Source organism: Baudoinia panamericana (genome assembly GCF_000338955.1).
Source record: "Baudoinia panamericana UAMH 10762 unplaced genomic scaffold BAUCOscaffold_2, whole genome shotgun sequence".
NCBI classification, from domain to species: Eukaryota; Fungi; Ascomycota; class Dothideomycetes; order Mycosphaerellales; family Teratosphaeriaceae; genus Baudoinia; species Baudoinia panamericana.
In genome coordinates, this window is record NW_006911258.1 from 133,094 (window position 1) to 150,895 (window position 17,802).

At 54.9% G+C, this 17,802-nt stretch overlaps 8 protein-coding genes across 8 annotated transcripts; 5 read left to right on the forward strand and 3 right to left on the reverse strand.

Annotated features, from left to right (window-relative positions):
• Positions 1-356: 356 nt before the first annotated feature.
• On the reverse strand, positions 357-1,183 carry BAUCODRAFT_29835 (uncharacterized protein). Its single transcript, XM_007674694.1, has 2 exons — positions 1,009-1,183; positions 357-961 (listed from the first exon to the last, which is right to left on the reverse strand). Exons 1-2 carry the CDS (start codon positions 1,064-1,066, stop codon positions 636-638), a joined length of 384 nt encoding a protein of 127 aa, XP_007672884.1. The 5' UTR covers positions 1,067-1,183; the 3' UTR covers positions 357-635.
• Positions 1,184-1,467: 284 nt separating this feature from the next.
• Positions 1,468-3,395, forward strand: BAUCODRAFT_29836 (uncharacterized protein). Its single transcript, XM_007674695.1, has 6 exons — positions 1,468-1,900; positions 1,955-2,139; positions 2,211-2,302; positions 2,367-2,373; positions 2,430-2,467; positions 2,542-3,395. The coding sequence occupies exons 1-6, from the start codon at positions 1,742-1,744 to the stop codon at positions 3,153-3,155; spliced, it is 1,095 nt and encodes a 364-aa protein (XP_007672885.1). The 5' UTR covers positions 1,468-1,741; the 3' UTR covers positions 3,156-3,395.
• A 440-nt stretch (positions 3,396-3,835) lies between these two features.
• Positions 3,836-4,410, reverse strand: BAUCODRAFT_29837 (uncharacterized protein). The gene has a single exon (XM_007674696.1). It carries the CDS (start codon positions 4,226-4,228, stop codon positions 4,007-4,009), a length of 222 nt encoding a protein of 73 aa, XP_007672886.1. The 5' UTR covers positions 4,229-4,410; the 3' UTR covers positions 3,836-4,006.
• A 40-nt stretch (positions 4,411-4,450) lies between these two features.
• BAUCODRAFT_29838 (uncharacterized protein) lies at positions 4,451-4,877 on the forward strand. The gene has a single exon (XM_007674697.1). The coding sequence runs from the start codon at positions 4,537-4,539 to the stop codon at positions 4,714-4,716; it is 180 nt and encodes a 59-aa protein (XP_007672887.1). The 5' UTR covers positions 4,451-4,536; the 3' UTR covers positions 4,717-4,877.
• A 1,186-nt stretch (positions 4,878-6,063) lies between these two features.
• On the forward strand, positions 6,064-7,908 carry BAUCODRAFT_338089 (uncharacterized protein). Its single transcript, XM_007674995.1, has 3 exons — positions 6,064-6,245; positions 6,576-6,900; positions 7,049-7,908. Exons 1-3 carry the CDS (start codon positions 6,180-6,182, stop codon positions 7,453-7,455), a joined length of 798 nt encoding a protein of 265 aa, XP_007673185.1. The 5' UTR covers positions 6,064-6,179; the 3' UTR covers positions 7,456-7,908.
• Positions 7,909-8,959: 1,051 nt separating this feature from the next.
• BAUCODRAFT_338643 (uncharacterized protein) lies at positions 8,960-10,724 on the reverse strand. The gene is made up of 3 exons (XM_007674996.1): positions 10,481-10,724; positions 10,346-10,414; positions 8,960-10,216 (listed from the first exon to the last, which is right to left on the reverse strand). The coding sequence occupies exons 2-3, from the start codon at positions 10,382-10,384 to the stop codon at positions 9,296-9,298; spliced, it is 960 nt and encodes a 319-aa protein (XP_007673186.1). The 5' UTR covers positions 10,385-10,414; positions 10,481-10,724; the 3' UTR covers positions 8,960-9,295.
• Positions 10,725-13,434: 2,710 nt separating this feature from the next.
• Positions 13,435-15,105, forward strand: BAUCODRAFT_57035 (uncharacterized protein; the record flags this gene model as incomplete). The annotated part of the gene is made up of 1 exon (XM_007674869.2): positions 13,435-15,105. A coding segment is annotated over one exon (1,671 nt), but the record flags the coding sequence as incomplete, so codon positions are not given.
• A 604-nt stretch (positions 15,106-15,709) lies between these two features.
• Positions 15,710-16,768, forward strand: BAUCODRAFT_338287 (uncharacterized protein). Its single transcript, XM_007674997.1, has one exon. It carries the CDS (start codon positions 15,820-15,822, stop codon positions 16,525-16,527), a length of 708 nt encoding a protein of 235 aa, XP_007673187.1. The 5' UTR covers positions 15,710-15,819; the 3' UTR covers positions 16,528-16,768.
• The last annotated feature ends 1,034 nt before the right edge of the window (positions 16,769-17,802 follow it).

Here is a 17,802-nt window from a genome sequence, read left to right on the forward strand (position 1 = left end):
GATACTACAACCATTCGTGCACAAGGTCTCATAATAGGGCAACGTCGGGTTGTCTCAAATTTGGCCCAAAAATATCTCAAACGTAAGTCACCTCCTGCATTGTAGACGCGTTCGTGATGTGAAGCTGCTGAACGTTTGAAAAGGTCAGCTGAATGCAAAGTTCATACCGCCGCTCGTGTTCTTCCGTGGTGGTCAGAGTCCGGAACGCGCGTCACGTCGTGGCCAAGCATAAACGTTTCACCAGAGTGAGGTCCATATCCACGTCATATACCAGACATGATATATCATACACGTCCGTATCTTACATGGCAGAGGTCTCGACCTTCGGCTGATCATGCCTCACAATAGCGGCGGCTCAAGCGTGCTATGAACGCAGCCTACTGCGGCGACCAAACCCACGTCCACCGCCCATGTGAACAATCTGCAGCTGACCGTATTCGTCGATTACTGGTCGCTCATCGCCAAACATTGTATATTGCTGGTTGTGACTCCCTTCCCTGGGGAAGCCGCCACTCTTCAACCAAAGTGCTTCCATCTCCTCACGCTTGCCAGCTTTTTGCTTTCCTTGCTTGATCCTCAGTTTCTCCAGGAAGACGTAGGCCGCATAGAAAAATATATCAACAGAACGTCAATTGCTAAATGTCGCAGTATGGAAAATAAGGCGTACTGTGACCACCAGCCTTTGGTCCCTTTATTTTCATAAAGTTGGTCATTTGGCGCGCTTGAACATGGCTCTCGGGCATCATCTCGCTCAACTCGCGACAAAATGCAGCTTGGCTGGTGCCAGACTTCTTGACATATGCCTTTACCTTTTTCCGAACATCATTGCAGCTATCGTAAATTGGGACCGTCTCATTCTCTTCATGGTCCAGATAGATGTCGGCAAGCTCGCTTGCCGTCACCGGGGTATTCTTTACTAAGGATGACTTGGGGCTTTTCTTGCAATCCTTCTTAGAGTCGACTAATCTGTACGTCAGTTCTGGGTTAATCTGAGTTCTGCTAACTTACCCTTCGGCCTTCTCTGAGGAGCCACCGCGTTTGGGTCACGCTCCTTAAGAGCCATCATGCCGTTCGATTGCTGCTTCTAACGAACAAAGTCCACTTTTCGGCGATCACGTCACAGATTATATGTTAATCACAGCGATAGTGTGGCGACGACGGGTGAAAGCAACAATGAAGAGACCACAAACATGCCGAAGTAGTTCTTCTCCTCATCGCTGCTGCGCGTCAATAAACTGACGTCAGCGGCACAGACAATGGAGCGCGCTTGGAGACGCAGTCACGTGACTATGGAGACACCGTAAAGGTTGGGGCTCCTTCCATACTCTGTTGACTTGTTTAAGCGCAGTGACGCCGTAGAAGCCCTGAGCGCCGCCAGTATCTCGAAGGTCGTGTGTAACTCTTATGTTGGATTCTCAATCGAGTGGATAGAAGGTCTCTCGGCGTGCATATCAAGGTGGTTACAGTAACCCAGCTGTCTGGTGAAAGCGCTTCCTCAGCACGGTGTCACACATTTGTTACCTTGTTCGCCATCACAGTGACTCCCGGATGAACAAACTGTTGCTGTGGCCTCCAGCGGCCTGTGCCTATCCATTAGGCCACTGCCACAGATGAACACATCAGCGATTTGGACATCATGCGGGGCATCGTTCAGTACGTCATTTGTAGACCGCAGTGCAAAGCATAGTTGATATACGGACATAACGCAAGGATCACTTCCTCTTCGTTCTTCACCCTCGGCATGCTCTCTGCCTTGAATCGCGCAAAAGTCATCGTTTCCCAATTCAACACAAGCGTAACTGCGACATCAAATAAGATCGCCACATCATCGATTGTGACCGCTCGAACATACACTGCCACGTCGACCGCAGCCATGACGGACACATCAACCTATAAATTCGTAGGTATTGTGTCGTGCAGTATGACCGAGCCGCATGTGCTTACGCTGTTCCAGAACCATACTATGCTGAGGGTGAAAGACCCACAGAAAAGTGTTGCATTCTACAATCACCTGGGCATGAGCCTGGTCAATAAATTCGACTTCCCAGAGAACAAGTTTGCGCTCTACTTCCTAGCTTTCGACTCGCCCAAGGCCGCCTCGCATGGCAAGCACTGGACGGACAGGGAGGGGATCGTAGAGTACGGCATCATCGTTGATAAATCTTCCTTTGCTTGAAACTTTGCTGATGGTGGCACCCACCACTTTGCAGATTGACACACAATTACGGTACTGAGGACGACCCGAACTACAAGCCGCACAATGGTAACAAGGAGCCGAAGGGATTCGGCCACTTGTGTATCAGTAAGTGAGACGAAGGCAGCCGTTGCATGTATCTAGCGAGCTCTGCTAATTGTACGCTCAACAGGTGTGGACAACATACAGGTGAAAGCCGCCAGGTATATTTGACTATACGTTCATGCGCTGACAGCAACATACAGGCGGCCTGCAAGCGCATCGAGGATGCTGGTAGGTATCCAATGACGAGGGAAGTCGCGTGGCCGTGTGAAACACTGCTAACGGTTACACCCAACACGTTCCAGGCTACCGTTTCCAGAAGAAACTGACAGACGGCCGGATGCGCCACATTGCATTCGCACTTGATCCTGATGATTACTGGGTCGAGATCATCTCACAAAATCCCGTCGATCAAACAGAGAACGTTACCACAACCGACGTGTCAACCTACAGGGAGAATCATTCGATGATTCGCATCAAGGATCCTGAGGTGTCTCTCAAATTCTACCAAGACATCATGGGCATGAGGCTCATGCGGACAAACGAGGCCAAGGAAGCGGGCTTCAACCTTTACTTTCTCGGGTATGGACCGCCTGCTGGCGATAAAACTGCGAATGGCGTCAATCCAACAGCAGAGCGAGAGGGCTTGCTTGAGCTAACCTGGAATTATGGCACGGAGAAGGAAGAGGGCAAGGTCTACCATGACGGGAACAGCGAACCTCAAGGGTTTGGTCACATCTGCGTCTCTGTCGATGATCTTGAGGCGGCTTGCAAGAGACTCGAGGAGAAGGGTGTCAGCTGGAAGAAGAGACTCACGGATGGAAGGATGAAGAATGTTGCGTTTGTCCTGGACCCTGACGGCTACTGGATCGAGATCATACAGAACGAGCGCTATGGCAAGCCTCCAGGGCAGTATTAAGGTTCATTCGAAAGTTTGTGTCAAAGGCCGATGGCGTTCATTGACCAGCCAGTCTTCGCAGCTTGTAAAGCCGTAGTAGAATATCGTGAACAACATCATTAAGCTGTATCCTCGTACGGCCAAGACATAGTCCGTCATTGGCAACACGACTATGTGTGTACCAACAAGACGCGCGACTATTTGCATTCATGGATCGAGGAGGTCACTCTTCGATGCATGTTTCAAACCTTTCGTTATGGCGGCAGTGCTAACATGCAGGCCGCAGAGCCTATCTCCACAGATCCCAAGATTGCGTTTGCAAAGCGACATGGCACTTTCCCATATGGACTCAGGTCGTCATCAAGTAGAGCTTCAGAACAGAAGGGTTCAACAAGCGACTGAATTGCTAATCGCGTCTGCGGCACAATGTTACTCGTTCTCGTTCTCCTGTTGGCCACGTATAGAAGCTGCAGAAGCAACAACTATTATTGCCATTCAGCCGGCTCGGCGGAGCGTTCCCGACTCGGCCGAGCGTGAAGACGCGTCAGGAAAACAGGTGAGGATGGTCGTCTGCCAGACGGAACCGAGCAACAAATACTACCGTTTAGACTTGCGATCTGAACAATGTGGCTAGCTAGAGGAAATGAAAAGGACTCTGGGCGAAAAGTTGCCTCCCGAGCCGAAATTAGATCGCATGGAGTGGAGAAGGTTAGGACGCGGCCGGGTAGCGGCAACCCAATCTCAATAAGAACAAAGTCGCAAGCCACGTTTGTGTTGGCGTACAAGCACTAACGTCTCCAAGGCCGATGCCTTTCAACTGTCTCGGCAAGTAGAGCCGTGTCGAGATGCAGAACGGTGTACGAGTCCCGCTCTTAATTTGAGCCTGACGTACTCCGCGCGGGAGCTGCGCTTTGCATATCCACAAAAGCTGTCACTTCCCACACGTCTATGACAAGCTGGGCCTGCGACGGGTACCTGCAGTGTACCTGCATAGTACCTGCAGTAGCAAAAATAGCGCGCCTGAATCGTAGTGTCGATGTCTCTCTGTGCAGTCGGGGCGGCCAAAGCATGGTAGCTGCAGGCAATTCTTTCATGGAATGCGACGACTTCGCTTTACGTTGAAGGACCGCTCCTGACGACTGTTCTCCTACACGCGGTCAGCCCGAAAGCGCAGTAACACGTTGCAAAACGTCCCGAACTGGCCCGCAACTTGGCAAGAGAGTACGTATACAACTCAAGAGCGCGAGCCAAGAACGAGCCTTCGACTTCTGGAAATGGTCAAGGATACGATGCTGACGGTGGGTCAGTCACTTTCAGCGGCTGCGTTTCTTGGCTGGTAATAAAGTATCGTCTATAGAACCATCGCTGCTTTCGATATTTCCGCGTCTGGAGAGCTTGAGCGATGCTTGTAGAATCTCAAACAACGTCCGGCTACAGTATTGCTACGCTAATTGTTCAGACTGAAAGAGCAATACATACCGCTTCGCTGATGCGGCAATCCTTTGCCGAGTCCCGCTCACTGCCGCCTGACCCGCGTAAACGAGTTCCCCTTTCTCAGAACGAGCAAGCGGATCACTCGTAGTAGGAACATCCATGCCGAAGAAATGTGGGCCTCTTGGCCTATTCGAACGGACATGAAGTTCGATATGTCCACAACAGCATTCTTCTCAACATCGATGACGTGCGAAGGATAGGATGCCGGAGAGCCGTAAGTTCCAATTGTCTACGGGTCGATGATCCCTCCGCAGCCGGCGAGGAAGGGTAGTCAACAGGATCCGCCACCAGCCTTCTCGCGGAGCCGCGAAGTATCACAGACTTGGCGGCGAGTGATTGACAAACGATATAACAGGCCTAGCATAGTCGACAAAAGTTTGTTCATAGATATGCACGTTGTCGAGGAGGAGAAGTGGAGGTTCGAGGTATTCTTCCTGCTTCATACCCCGCATAGTGGCGAAAGCGTGCTCAAGCAAGGGCGAACCTTGCTGAATGTACAGTCGTAATATCGTTGACTCGCGGGCTTAATCTCCTGAGCTACTTTGTCCACAGTTGTGCACAGTACGGCGCGGCAATACGGAAGCACACGCGTACGACTGGGTCAGCCTTGCGATCGCGCCACCACAATCAATGGCGGTGGGAGGCCTGCGTACTCCCGCGCCGGCGTCGCCACCACGTCTCGTGATTGTTGCACAGAGCTGTCAAACCTTGGGACAATGGCTACACCACAGTACTACAGGACATGGTCCAATTCGTCGACGACGCTCTTGCTTGCATGATGGCAAAGTGGGCTGGAAGAAGTCGGGGTTGATGACAGTAAGAACCAATACACTAAACCGACAGAGACTTGTCGCGTCTCTCGACTAGGCGGCCTCGTCCTGCGACTGGGAACACCGGCGCTTCGTCGTTCGCCTACAGACACGCGACCATGCAAAACAGCCTGCTTTAGGGAGGGTCATTCTAGACTAGTTAAAAACAGGAATCAGGGAGCGGCAGCTAGCCATATCGCGACAGCGGCAGACGCAGGTACGGCTTGCTTCTGACGAACCACAACCGTTGACCAAGCCTCAAGCGTCGGGACTCGGAGACATCGCCAACGGCCACTACTCGACATCGCGTCTCGACTGGATCGACGGGGCGCCGCACTGATGCACGTCTCACATGGGAGTGGAGGCACGCCCTTGTCACCGGCCGAAGATAGGAAGTATCATCCAGGGGCAATCTCGTCTACCACTATGCCCCTTTCGTCTCATCACGGACCTCATTCAACGGTTGATGGCACCAAATGGAGGCTGCGCTCGGCGTCTAACATAATGTAGGTGTCCGACGGCTCGAGACAGCCACTCTCCTTCCCTCCATCTCTGCATGCTTTGCGTGTTGTACGCATAATTTCTCTCGCTATCTTTCTTTCTTTCGTGCAGACACTGGCCTCACTCGCTACGGGCCTGTCGTCTCGCATCACACTCGCTAACTACGCTTCGCGATTTCTTCACATACCCCTAAGTTGGGGATTTACACATTCGTTGGCAACTAGTTTGGGTTTTAGTAAACATGAGGGCTGCAGTGTGCGGCCTCATCCTCTTGGGAAGTGCAGTTTCGGCGCAACACGGAGCGCCAGTCAAGAATGAGTACAATGCTGCGATTGGCAGGATAGTAGATGAGATCAAGAACCTGCAGGAGGAAGAGCATCACGGCAGGAAGGGCGGGAACAGCTGGGGTCATACTTTCGGCAATATCGGTCGTCCATGGGGCAACTTTGGCAACTGGGGAGCACCGAACTGGCCGTGGAACCATGACAAAGATGAACACTCGAGCTCAACAAGCTCGACGCATGAATCATCCACCCAACGCGTGTCGCAGTCATCTTCCACGTCCACATCGAGCTCAAGCAGCGTATCGAGTTCGGCTACCGTCGACCCTGTCACTGCATCTACCTCGACGACTTCTTCCCACAGCATCACGAGTGCGTCACCTACAACTTCCGCGTCCTCCAGTCCAGTTTCTTCGTCTAGCAAAGTGTCTTTGTTAACATCTGGCGCGTCCGGAACGGGCAAGTCGTCGAATGCTACCTCCTCAAGGCCTCTTTACTCCAACTCAACGACGAACAGCTACGGTGGCGCAGCCCAAAGTTCGCCATCAACCACCCCGGTCGTATTGGACCCCACGACCACGCCAGTGAACGGGGGCTCGAACCCTAGCTCAACACCAAATGGTGAGACGACCCAACCTGCTGTAGCTCCTGCGACTCCCGTGAACGGAGGCTCGTCAACCAGCTCTCCAGCTGCAGGTGCCGGTGCAGGCTCGTCAACCGCTGGTTCCCCTGCCAATGGTGCCTCGTCCCCTAGCTCGCCGTCCAATGGAGAAGGCTCACAATCCGCTGCTGCTTCCGCGACCACAGCAAATGGAGGCTCTAGCCCCAGCTCTCCAGCGGGGAATAACGCTGCAGGCTCATCAACGTCCGCCGGCACGCCCGCAAACGGTAATAGTAGCCCAAGCGTGTCCTCTGGAGGTTCGTCCTCTGACCCAGCAGCGTCATCTGCCGCACCAGCAAATGGGGGCAGTGGCGCGACCCCAAGCTCGGGCAATGCAGTCGCTGGCCCCTCTTCCTCCACAACCGCGGCAGCCAACGGCGCCAGCAACCCTAGCAGTTCGCCTGCGAACGGTGGTAGCAGCTCGACGTCTTCTGCCGCTGACCCTGCTTCGAATGGTGGCAGCGGCTCCAACCCAGCTTCTCAAGCCTCCGCCTCTGGTGTTGTTTCGTCAAGCGCTTCAACTTCTAATACTAATGGCCAAAATGGCTCGCCCTCTTCCGCTAATAATGCCGTGACGAACGGTGGACGCAGCAGTTCTAGCTTGGTTTACGTGTCATTGAGCAGCACCGGGAACGGCGACCTTTCGACAACTCTCAGCGCGGTGCCGTATGGAACTTACACGCCATCCGATTACACCAGCAATGGAGCTCCTGTTCAAACGACTGTGATTACCACAACCACAGTCACAACTTACACGAGCGTCGGACCGAATGTGCAGACCACGACGTCGGATGGCAAGACTGTTACTGTCACCGCCGGCACAACAACTGCCACGATCACCCAGACGGTCACAACAACCGCAACAGTGACGACACGACCAGCGTCGACGACGTCTTCGACTTCTGGCGCAGGCGCGAGTGACCCGACCCAGAGCAGTCTCAGCTCCTCGGTCAGCAGCTCTGCAACATCTGCAGTAAACGCAGCGGCTACATCTTCTTCGGTGTCGAGCGGAGTTCAGACCACTGTGATCACCACTGTGACAACCTACACCAGCGTTGGACCGAGCACGCAGACCATCACGTCCGGTGGCTCCACTGTGACCGTGACTGCTGGCACGACGACTGCAATCGTCACCGAGACGGTCACGATTACAGCGACAGTGACCACACAGCCTGCGTCTTCCACTGGTCTATCTTCCAGTGCTGGTTCCAATGACCCTGCCACGAGCGGAGTTCAGACCACGGTGATCACTACCGTTACCACCTATACGAGCGTTGGGCCAAGCACACAAACAATCACGGCTAACGGGACTACCGTTACCGTCACCGCTGGCACGATCACCGCAACTATCACTGAGACCCTCACCACTACGGCAACCGTGACCACACAACCTGCATCTTCGACCATTTCGTCTTCTTCCACCTCGAGCACCGCTTCAGCGGGCTCTTTGTCAACTACAAGTACGTTGCTTTCTACTTCTATTTCCTCTTCTTCATCCACGGGCTCCTTCAATTCGACTGTTGGGCCTGTGAACGGTCCCACTGGATCCTCCTCGACGACCAGCCAGACTACCACAAACGGTCCATCGGTATCGTCATCCTCGGGCACAAGCCTCTCCGGCTCCAGCAGCAGTACCGTATCTGGTGACCCTTCCACCGCGTCAGCGTCAGTATCGGGCCCCGCTTCAGCATCGGCCGCCGGAAACACCACGGTGAACGCAGGACCGTCTGGCACGAGCTCAAGCTCGACCGCGACGTCCTCTGGCGTGTTATCCGGCAGCCCGGTCCTGTCTGGCTCTGGAGCGTCATCTTCCTCTAGCACTGGCTCTTCGATCGCTTCAAGTGTGGTGTCTGGCAGTGCCACCTCAAGTGGACAGCTATCCGGTGGAAACTCGACTGCCTCAGCAGGCCCAACAAACTCTGCTGGAGGCTCGACCGGCGCATCAACCGGCGTAACCGCCTCAAGTGCTACGTCACTGTCGTCTGGCTCATCAACCAGCGACCCAAGCTCCTCGCTCGTTTCCAGCTCAGCATCCGGCAGTGCTAGCTCGAGCGAACAAGTCTCTGGCAGCAATGCGATAAGTTCTGCAGGACCGACGAGCTCTGGTGTAGGCTCGCTCGGCGCCTCCAGCGGCGCTGTTTCCACGACTTCCTCGGCGACGTCAAGCCCAAGCGCGACATCTACCGCGACACCCGCAAACAACGTTGTCTGCCCCGCTTCCAACGGTACCGACTACTCTAATGGTAACACCACGTACTCGATCAGCTGTGACCAGACTTACGGTGGAACGGTCATCAATTCCACGAGCAGCGTGTCTACGAAGCGTGATACTGTCACAGTGAGTTCCTGCATGAGTGCTTGCGATGCTTTGGAAGCTTGCGTTGCTATCACTGTGACTTCAACGACGTGCACACTCTACAGTGATGTTACCGGGCTTACTACACAGGTTGGAACGACTGCTGCACTAAAGGTCGCAAGCAATAGTACGACTACTTCCGCTCCAAGCTCCGCTACGACTTCGGCATCGGGTACTCTGGGCTCAGTGACAGTTTCCGCAACGTCTACTTCGGTGTCTGGCTCGTCTACCTCAGTCGTAGACTCCGCTTCCGGCATTTCCAGCTCCGTGTCAAGCTCTGCGCCAGCAAGCTCGAGTTCGTCGGCAACAACTGGCTCCGTGACAGACAGCTCAAGCAGCGGCTCCGTTTCAGGATCAGTGACCACTACAGGAACAGAGACCACTAACGGTAGCTCGATCACGACGACACCCGCTGGGTCCGCCACAACGACAGCGAGTCTGACGGGCTCTGTGTCTTTGGGTAACACGAATGCGAGCGTGGCGACTTCATCCAGCGCCAGCGGCACCGGTGCCTCTTCCTCATTGGCCTCTACTGATCCCACAAGCCCCTCCAGTAACGGTGTTTCTACACCTGCCACCAGCTCGACAGCATCTGGCACAGCGTTGATCACATCGTCTGCGAGTGACATTAACGACACCACTGCCAGCCTCCCGACGGCCACCGGAGCAAGTGGCTCGGTCTCAGGAACCGCCGGCTCGACTGGCCTTTCCTCTTCGCTCTCGGTCGCCTCATCCTTCGCTACCGCAAACGGGACGGGGACTAGCTCCCCGACTGCGTCAGGAGCCACTAGCTCATCTACCGCCAGCGCCGACCCAACGGGCATTGCAAGCTCTTCACCCTCAGCCAGCACTTCGCCTACGTCGAGCGCCGACCCATCTGGACTTACGTCCTCCGTGCCGGTGTCTGCATCAGTCAGTTCTTCTTTGGACGCCGGAAACAGCAGTACTGCTGCCTTCCCCACCGCTTCAGGATCGAGCAGCTCGCTTACTTCGACCGCCGACCCGTCGGGCCTTACCTCCGCCGCGCCGGTGTCCGCGTCAGTCACCTCATCCTTCAACGGCACCGACAGCACTCCCGCTGTGTTTCCCACCGCATCAGGATCGAGCACGATTTCCGGCTCTGCATCTACGACTGCAAACAGCAGCATCACGCTACCAAGCGATACAAGCTACACCACCTTTGTAACGTAAGTACTCCTGGCGCCATGCTTCAATGTATCTGTTCTGACATTCGTCCGTAGCACTTGCACCACGAATGGGTCAGCCATCGTAGAAACAGTCTCCGCCCCAATCACTAGCTCAGACCCTACTTCGAGTGCCAGCGGCATCCCGACTGTTTCTGCCAACACAACCGGCTTTGGTACAGCGCTTGCAACAGGAGTCTCTAGCACTATCTCTGCATCGGCCAACGGCACAAATAACTCATCAGTGACTGCCGGACCCACGGAGACGAGCTACACCACGTAAGTACAGTCGAATGCTCATTCCCTTAATGTACGCTGCTGATTCAGCTTCCAGATTCGTGACTACGTGCACGACCAACGGGACAGCGGTCATTGAAACTGTGTCGGCTCCGGTCACGGGCTCAAACGATCCGACAACAGCGAGCGCGACGCCAACGATCTCTTCCAATGGTACGACCGGCTTCGGTACCGGCGTCCTTGCTACCGGCGTCTCCAGCACCGTCTCGTTGTCAAGCAATGGAACCAACGCTACGCCGTCAGGCACCGGCCTCGTAGGAACGGGAGCTTCGAGCACCCTGTCGCCATCTGCCAACGCCACGACTGCTGCGCCAACAACTACCTCATCGGTGTCGGAGACGAGCTACACAACGTATGAAGCAACTCCCGCTCCTCTACACTTTTGCAGCACTAACATTGCTTTAGCTTCGTGACCACGTGCACAAATAATGGGACAGCTATCGTTGAGACCGTTTCCGCGCCTATCACCGGATCCAACAGCACCGCTGTTGCTGACCCCACAGCTATTGCATCTGGGACAGGTGTTGCTTTCAATTCTGCGAACGCTACGTCCACGTCAACGAAATACAACGGTACTGTCACTGTTGGTCCAACAGCTGGGCCTACGGGCACTGGGACATCAGGCAGCTCAGCCAACACTACCTCTGCCTTGGCTGTGAATGCGACGACGAACGGCCCTGCGACCAGCACATCGGTCTCTGAGACCCTATACACCACCTTTGTGACGTGAGTTCTTCGACTCCTTGCCTTCACGACCATGCTAACCTCTACAAAGCACTTGTTCGGTCAATGGGACGGCTACCGTTGAGACCGTCTCAGCACCAATTACGGGCCTGAGCAACAACTCGATCGCCAGCCCTACAGGAAGCACTTCAGGTACTTCAGGGTTACCAATCAATAGCGCCAATGCCACAGTCACGGCCTTCGATCCTGCAACTAGCACATCGGTCTCCGAGACGCTGTACACTACTTTCGTGACGTGAGTTCCTTCACACTGAGCCCCCGAGAACTACGCTGACCCCAATCTAGCACCTGCTCTGTCAATGGAACTGCCACTGTTGAAACAGTCTCAGCGCCGATTACGGGAGTGAGCAACAACTCGATTGCCAGTCCTACAGGCAGCACCTCAGGCACTTCAGGTCTACCAGTGAACAGCGCAAATGCTACCGTCACTGCTTTTGATCCTGCGACTAGCAGTTCGGTGTCTGAAACTCAATACACCACCTTTGTAACGTAAGCAACGCTTGATATGCTAACAACCCTTATCGCTGCTGACAGTTTGCAGGACGTGCACTACCAATGGATCGGCCGTTGTGGAGACTGTCTCCATGCCAGTCACCGGGTCCAACAGCACTGTTAACGCCGGACCGACAGCTACTGGCACTTCAGGTCTTCCGATCCAGAGCGTGAATGCGACCACCACTTCCGCAGGTCCCACAGCGACTGGTACATCTAGCACCACCGCTGCCAACAACACTCTGTGCCCGGCACTCAATGGCCAAGATTACACTGACGGCAATGTGACATACACCGTCAGCTGCGACCAGACCTACGGCGGTGTCCTCATCAATGGCACGACAGTATCCAAGCGCGCTACGCCCAGTGTCAGCTCTTGCATGTCCTCTTGCGACAGCAACGATGCCTGCGTGGCCTTCACCGTTACTACCACCGGATGTCAACTGTACAGCTCCGTGACAGGCTTGTCCTCGGAGCAAGGGTCAACCTCTGGCGTCAAGGTTTCCAGCAATGCTACAACTAGCGCATCGTCGGCCAGTGTCAGCAGCACGGGAACCGCAACCGGCAGCGCCAGTGTCAGCAGCACGGAGACCGTCACCGGCAGCGCCAGTGACAGCAGCACGGAGACCGCAACCGGCAGCACCAGTGTGACGACCTCCAGTGATTCGTCCAATACGATCACAACGTCGACGTCTGCGTCTGCTTCTGCGGGCACAGGCAGCTCTAGCCTTCCAACCGACAGTCTGAACTCCACGGCTTCCAACACATTGACCGCCTCGACTGTGACCTCGTCATCGTCCTCAGCTAACACTGGAAGCACAGGAAACTCTACCTCCACTACTGATGGTGTCAACACCGGCAGCTCGAGCATCCCAACTAGCAGCGTGAATGGAACCTCGGCGAGCTCATCAACACCCTCAACGACTGGCTCATCTTCGACAGCTGATCCCGCCAACACTGGAAGTGTGAATGGAACCTTGACGGGCTCGTCCGCTCCGTCAAACACAGGCTCCTCATTGACAGCCGACCCTGCAAACAACTCGTCCGTGAGTGGATCAACATCCCCAACCGGCTCTGCAAACGCAACTGGCTCAAGCGACCCGTCAAACGCCAATGCAACCGCTGGCGCCCCTCCGAGTGGCATAACTGGCGCACCTTCGTTCAGCTTTTCAATCCCCGCTGGTCCAACGGGTACCGGTGCTGGCGGCGCCCCAGCCTACAACTTCAGCGTACCGGCAGTTCCGGGCTACAACGTTACGTCCAACTACCTCTACGTTCCGACATCGACGTTATGCAATGGCTGGCCATGCCTCCCGAGTCCGACCAACCCTGGAGCCGCCACCACCACAGCGCGTGGAGGTTCTTTCGGAGGCAATCAAACCACCTCAGCTCCGAATGGCACTGTCACGACGCTTTCACGATCGTCAAGCACGAGCACAACGCCGTTCACCTGTTCGTCAGCCCCGACAGCAACTGCAACATGTGTCCCATGTGCTGGCCAACCCTTGGACGACCCCGACAATTTCTGTGGCTACACTGCGGAGGACAACTCATACGAGGTTATTCCGCAAACCTGTGTTGTCAGGGAGTACTTCTTCGAGATTCAGAACACCACTATCTCTCCTGACGGCATCGAACGTATCGCGCTTGTCGTGAATGGCCAAATGCCGGGCCCTGCCATTACTGCCAACTGGGGTGATACCATTGTCCTCCATGTCACCAATTCCCTACAGAACAACGGCAGTACCATCCACATGCACGGTCTGCGACAGAACTACACCAACGAGTTCGACGGCGTTCCTTCCATCACGCAGTGCCCAATCGCACCAGGCGAGAGCATGACTTACACCTTCAGAGCGACCAACTACGGTACTTCATGGTGGCATTCTCACTTTTCCCTGCAGGCCTACGAGGGTGTCTTCGGACCTTTGATCATCAACGGACCGAGCCACATCGAGCAAACCTACACCGACGACCAGACCATTGTGCTGCAGGATTGGACGCACGTGCCAGTCAATGCGATGTTCGACGCCGCCGAGGATGTCGGTCCGCTCCCTCAGAATGGACCGCGGACTGTGGACGGAGGTCTCATCAACGGTATGAACGTCTGGGGTCAAGATGGTGCCGCCGGCACGACAGGTGAACGCTGGCAAATGAGTGTAACCGCTGGCCAAACTTACCGCCTTCGCATAATCAACAGTGCGATCCAGTCCACATTCGTCTTTGGAATCGATGGCCACGAGCTTACAGTCATTGCCGCCGATTTCGTACCGATTGTGCCGTACACAACCAACACTATCATCATGACCAACGGCCAACGTTACGACGTCTTGGTCACGTTCAACCAGGCCCCAGGCAACTACTGGATGCGCTCTGACAGTCAGCAACTCTGCGGTTCCATGACCGCGTGGAACAACGTCATGGCCATTGTGAACTACGACACAGTCACCCCGGCTGTGCCAACTTCCACAGCACACAGCTATGTTGCAGGGTGCTACGACGAACCAATGGCCAGTCTCGTCCCCTACGTCGCGCTTAATGCCGGTACACAACAGGACCAGATCTCCGAATCAGTCAGCATCGGCGCTGCTGGCGGCACACCAAACTTGTACAAGTGGACACTCAATGGCGTGTTCTTCCAGGGTGCGTGGGCTGAGCCGACGCTCGTTTCACTCGTCGAGAACAACACCATTCCTACGGTCTCTGGCGACCTGGCCATTCAGGTGCCCGACCTCGGCGAGTGGGTTTATGTCGTGATCGAGTCTCCATTCATTGGCGTCCCACATCCGATCCATTTGCACGGTCACGACTTCTACATCCTCGGCCAGGGCGTTGGCTCGTACGACAGCTCGGTCGCTTTGAACCTCGTCAATCCACCACGTCGTGACGTCGCAGTCATGCCTATCGCTTCCGACGCGTCTCAGGGTGGCTACTTGGTCATCGCCTACATAACCGACAACCCCGGTGTCTGGTTGCTGCACTGCCACATCGGCTGGCATGTTGCTATGGGTTTCGCGCTGCAGATCATCGAAAACATGGAGAACATCGCATCGACAGTGACGGACTCATGCTTGATGCAGGACACTTGCACAGCATGGGACTCGTACGCAGTAGCGAACAACGACGTCGACACCACCGACTCTGGTGTGTAATCGGTGCGCTTCAGATAATGTGTATGGCCGTCCCTTGCTGTTCGATACCCATCCTGCGGACAGCGCCACCACGACGACCTGCCGTACAGGCTCACGACGAAATGGGAGCGCTTGATTAGCCTGACAATGGGCATCCTGGCATCCGGTGTCGATTCGATTCTACCGTGTGCACTGCGCAATATGCTGTGGCGCGGTGCATGGCGCTTGGCGGTCTCCTTGACAGTATTAGAATGGGCATTATGACGAATCTACTTGTATAATCGCGTGAACGGCACTTTACCGCCAATGGATATTGTACATAGCATACAACAAGCGATCATTTTCAATACAGATATTTCATGTATTTCCTGTTGACCTACCTCCTCTACGTATCCATTCATAATCCACAACGTGCTCACCTCTCGCTTTTTGCTCGCCATCGGCGTTCTTCCTGTGACGGAAGAAGCCGCCGAAGTGGAGATTGGGCGCACTATTGAGTCTACCTGCCTTCTGCATCTACAGTCCCTCCTTCCTACACTCAACCCTGAACAACACCAGACAGATTTCATTTTCTGTCACGTCTATGTACGCTCGTTAGTGGCACTCGAAACAGCTCACATTCTTGTGAGTAGCATTGCGCACAGCATATGCTGTGCTAGGTGAGAGACTGCGCTCTGCCATTCTCACGTATCCCCTTTCCTACTCGGTACCGAATCTTGTGTTCTGAACTCCAGCATGGCATCCAGCTCTTCTGTTGATCCGTCTCTGCCTCGTCTGGAACCACTCTTCGACCCTTTCGACTCGCAAGCCGAGTCCGTGGCTTTGCAGCAGATAATTCAACTGCTCGGCCTCCAAAATCATCCGGAAGGTGGCTACTTTGTCGAGACGGACCGTGATGCTCTTCGCATTCCAAGCCCTTTCGCTCTGACAAGGACGGACCCTACAGCTGACATTCTTGTCGATACCCGGAGTGCCATGACAACCATCCATTACCTTCTAACACCCAAAAGCTCCCTAGGCCACTTTCACCGCAACAAAGGCCGTACTGTGCATACGCTGCACAAAGGACGAGGCCGCTACGTCATTATCCATGCGGACGAGGCTGCCTCATCCTCGTGTCCTGGCGGGTATGGTGGGAGTCAGAGCTTGACCGAGGAGCAACGCTGGGTCGGCAAGGCGCGCGTGGAGACTTTCATCGTGGGCCAGAATGTTCTGGCAGGCGAGAGGTTACAGTGGATTGTCGATGGAGGCAAGTACAAAGCATCTTTCCTTTTGCCGGACGTAGAGGGCGGGCAGACTTGCGAAGAAGGTCTGCTGATTAGCGAGACTGTTGTGCCGGGCTTTGAGTTCTCTGATCACGACTTCATGCGGGAGGAAAGACTGAAGGCATTGGTCACAGAACCTCAAGCCCAAGAAATGGCGTGGATGGTTCGGAAAGAGTGATGCATGGCCGACCTAGCGCCACGTTCTCATACCGCCGCTGAACACGGCTACAGCACAACGTCATGACCGTGGCCGTCACGCTACTAGTGCAAACAGAGAGTTGGCCCGCGCAGGCATGTGCCCATCCCACCACTACCTTCGAACGCCATGCGCAGAAGTGGCGATCGGAACAATCTTACGGCGCAGGAGAGTGTAGACCAGATCGCAGTTGCACTCCGCATGCAGCAGGTCGCCTAGGTCGTAGTATGTGGCTGTGTTTGCCATTAGTTGTCGATCTCGCGAGACTTCGGAAGCGTTACTACAGCGGTTCGACGGGTGTCAACCCCGGTAGTGGTTATCTTTCGAACTTATTCAGCAATGTGCGTAAGCAGCCGATGGCGACGAACTGCATGGATGAGGCACGGTGATGACACTTAGACTTCTGGGAAGGTGGCTGTGTTGCGACGCTCACCTGCAGGTTTAGGCGCGATGCTTGGCGCCACCTTAGGAGGAAGGAGCAGAGCAAAGCACTGAAGCATGGACATGCAAACCCAGCGCTTCACGCGGGATGGTGGCAAGTCTACTCCAGGGTAGACGTGGGATCTCAACGAGCTGGCTGCTGGGGCCCAAGACGGTTGAAGCAACCAGTTGCTGACCTCTGCCCGGATCAACGGTACGATTGACAACATCAGCGGGAGCGAGGCACTGCAACGCCGGAGACGGGGTCACATCAGGTGGAGCCGAGCTGTGTGCGCCATATGTTGTAGTTCGGAAATCAGTTGCTCCTTCGGAGTCTTTTTTTGTCAGGTCGTCGTGAATGTGAACGAGAACGGACGAGAAGGCCATGGGTTATGTGTAGGACGACGCTGAATCGGTTAGGCGATGCCGAATCAGCTATCGGCAACGGTACCTATGTCGAGTAGATCCAGAACGTGACGCCGGCCGCGACTACGACTTGTGGCGCTGGGTCTCGAGGCCCCAGTGTGGCTCTTTTCACGCCGCCTGCCCTCTTCCTGTTCTTAATCTCCCTCACCACGGATCCAGCATAATTCGCTGTTCGACGTGCTATTTTGTCGGCCATACCGGTTCTCAAGGCCACTTCACGGCCACCGCCATCTGGTGGTGTGTCAAGGCCCTTTTCCACTCTTCCTCGTCCCAACATCCTCCGACTTTCTTGGCATCGCAGACACTTCACCCCGTCCAGATGACGGACATTTGAGATACCCAAGCGCATTTTCAACACTTCGGATACGGAATTTTCACTACTTATATTCTTACTCGATCACGACAAGAGCG

Coding starts and splice junctions, on each gene's coding strand:
- BAUCODRAFT_29835 (XM_007674694.1), bottom strand. CDS start 1,066: ATGATGGCTCTTAAGGAGCGTGACCCAAACGCGGTGGCTCCTCAGAGA. Junction 962..1,008: donor TCCTCAGAGAAGGCCGAAGG/GTAAGTTAGCAG, acceptor CGTACAGATTAG/TCGACTCTAAGAAGGATTGC.
- BAUCODRAFT_29836 (XM_007674695.1), top strand. CDS start 1,742: ATGCTCTCTGCCTTGAATCGCGCAAAAGTCATCGTTTCCCAATTCAAC. Junction 2,140..2,210: donor GACAGGGAGGGGATCGTAGA/GTACGGCATCAT, acceptor ACCACTTTGCAG/ATTGACACACAATTACGGTA. Junction 2,468..2,541: donor CAAGCGCATCGAGGATGCTG/GTAGGTATCCAA, acceptor AACACGTTCCAG/GCTACCGTTTCCAGAAGAAA.
- BAUCODRAFT_29837 (XM_007674696.1), bottom strand. CDS start 4,228: ATGAAAGAATTGCCTGCAGCTACCATGCTTTGGCCGCCCCGACTGCAC.
- BAUCODRAFT_29838 (XM_007674697.1), top strand. CDS start 4,537: ATGCTTGTAGAATCTCAAACAACGTCCGGCTACAGTATTGCTACGCTA.
- BAUCODRAFT_338089 (XM_007674995.1), top strand. CDS start 6,180: ATGAGGGCTGCAGTGTGCGGCCTCATCCTCTTGGGAAGTGCAGTTTCG. Junction 6,246..6,575: donor CGGCGCAACACGGAGCGCCA/GTCAAGAATGAG, acceptor TCGACGACTTCT/TCCCACAGCATCACGAGTGC. Junction 6,901..7,048: donor GAACGGAGGCTCGTCAACCA/GCTCTCCAGCTG, acceptor CTCTAGCCCCAG/CTCTCCAGCGGGGAATAACG.
- BAUCODRAFT_338643 (XM_007674996.1), bottom strand. CDS start 10,384: ATGCTGCTGTTTGCAGTCGTAGATGCAGAGCCGGAAATC. Junction 10,217..10,345: donor TAGATGCAGAGCCGGAAATC/GTGCTCGATCCT, acceptor GAAGTAAGCGAG/CTGCTCGATCCTGAAGCGGT.
- BAUCODRAFT_338287 (XM_007674997.1), top strand. CDS start 15,820: ATGGCATCCAGCTCTTCTGTTGATCCGTCTCTGCCTCGTCTGGAACCA.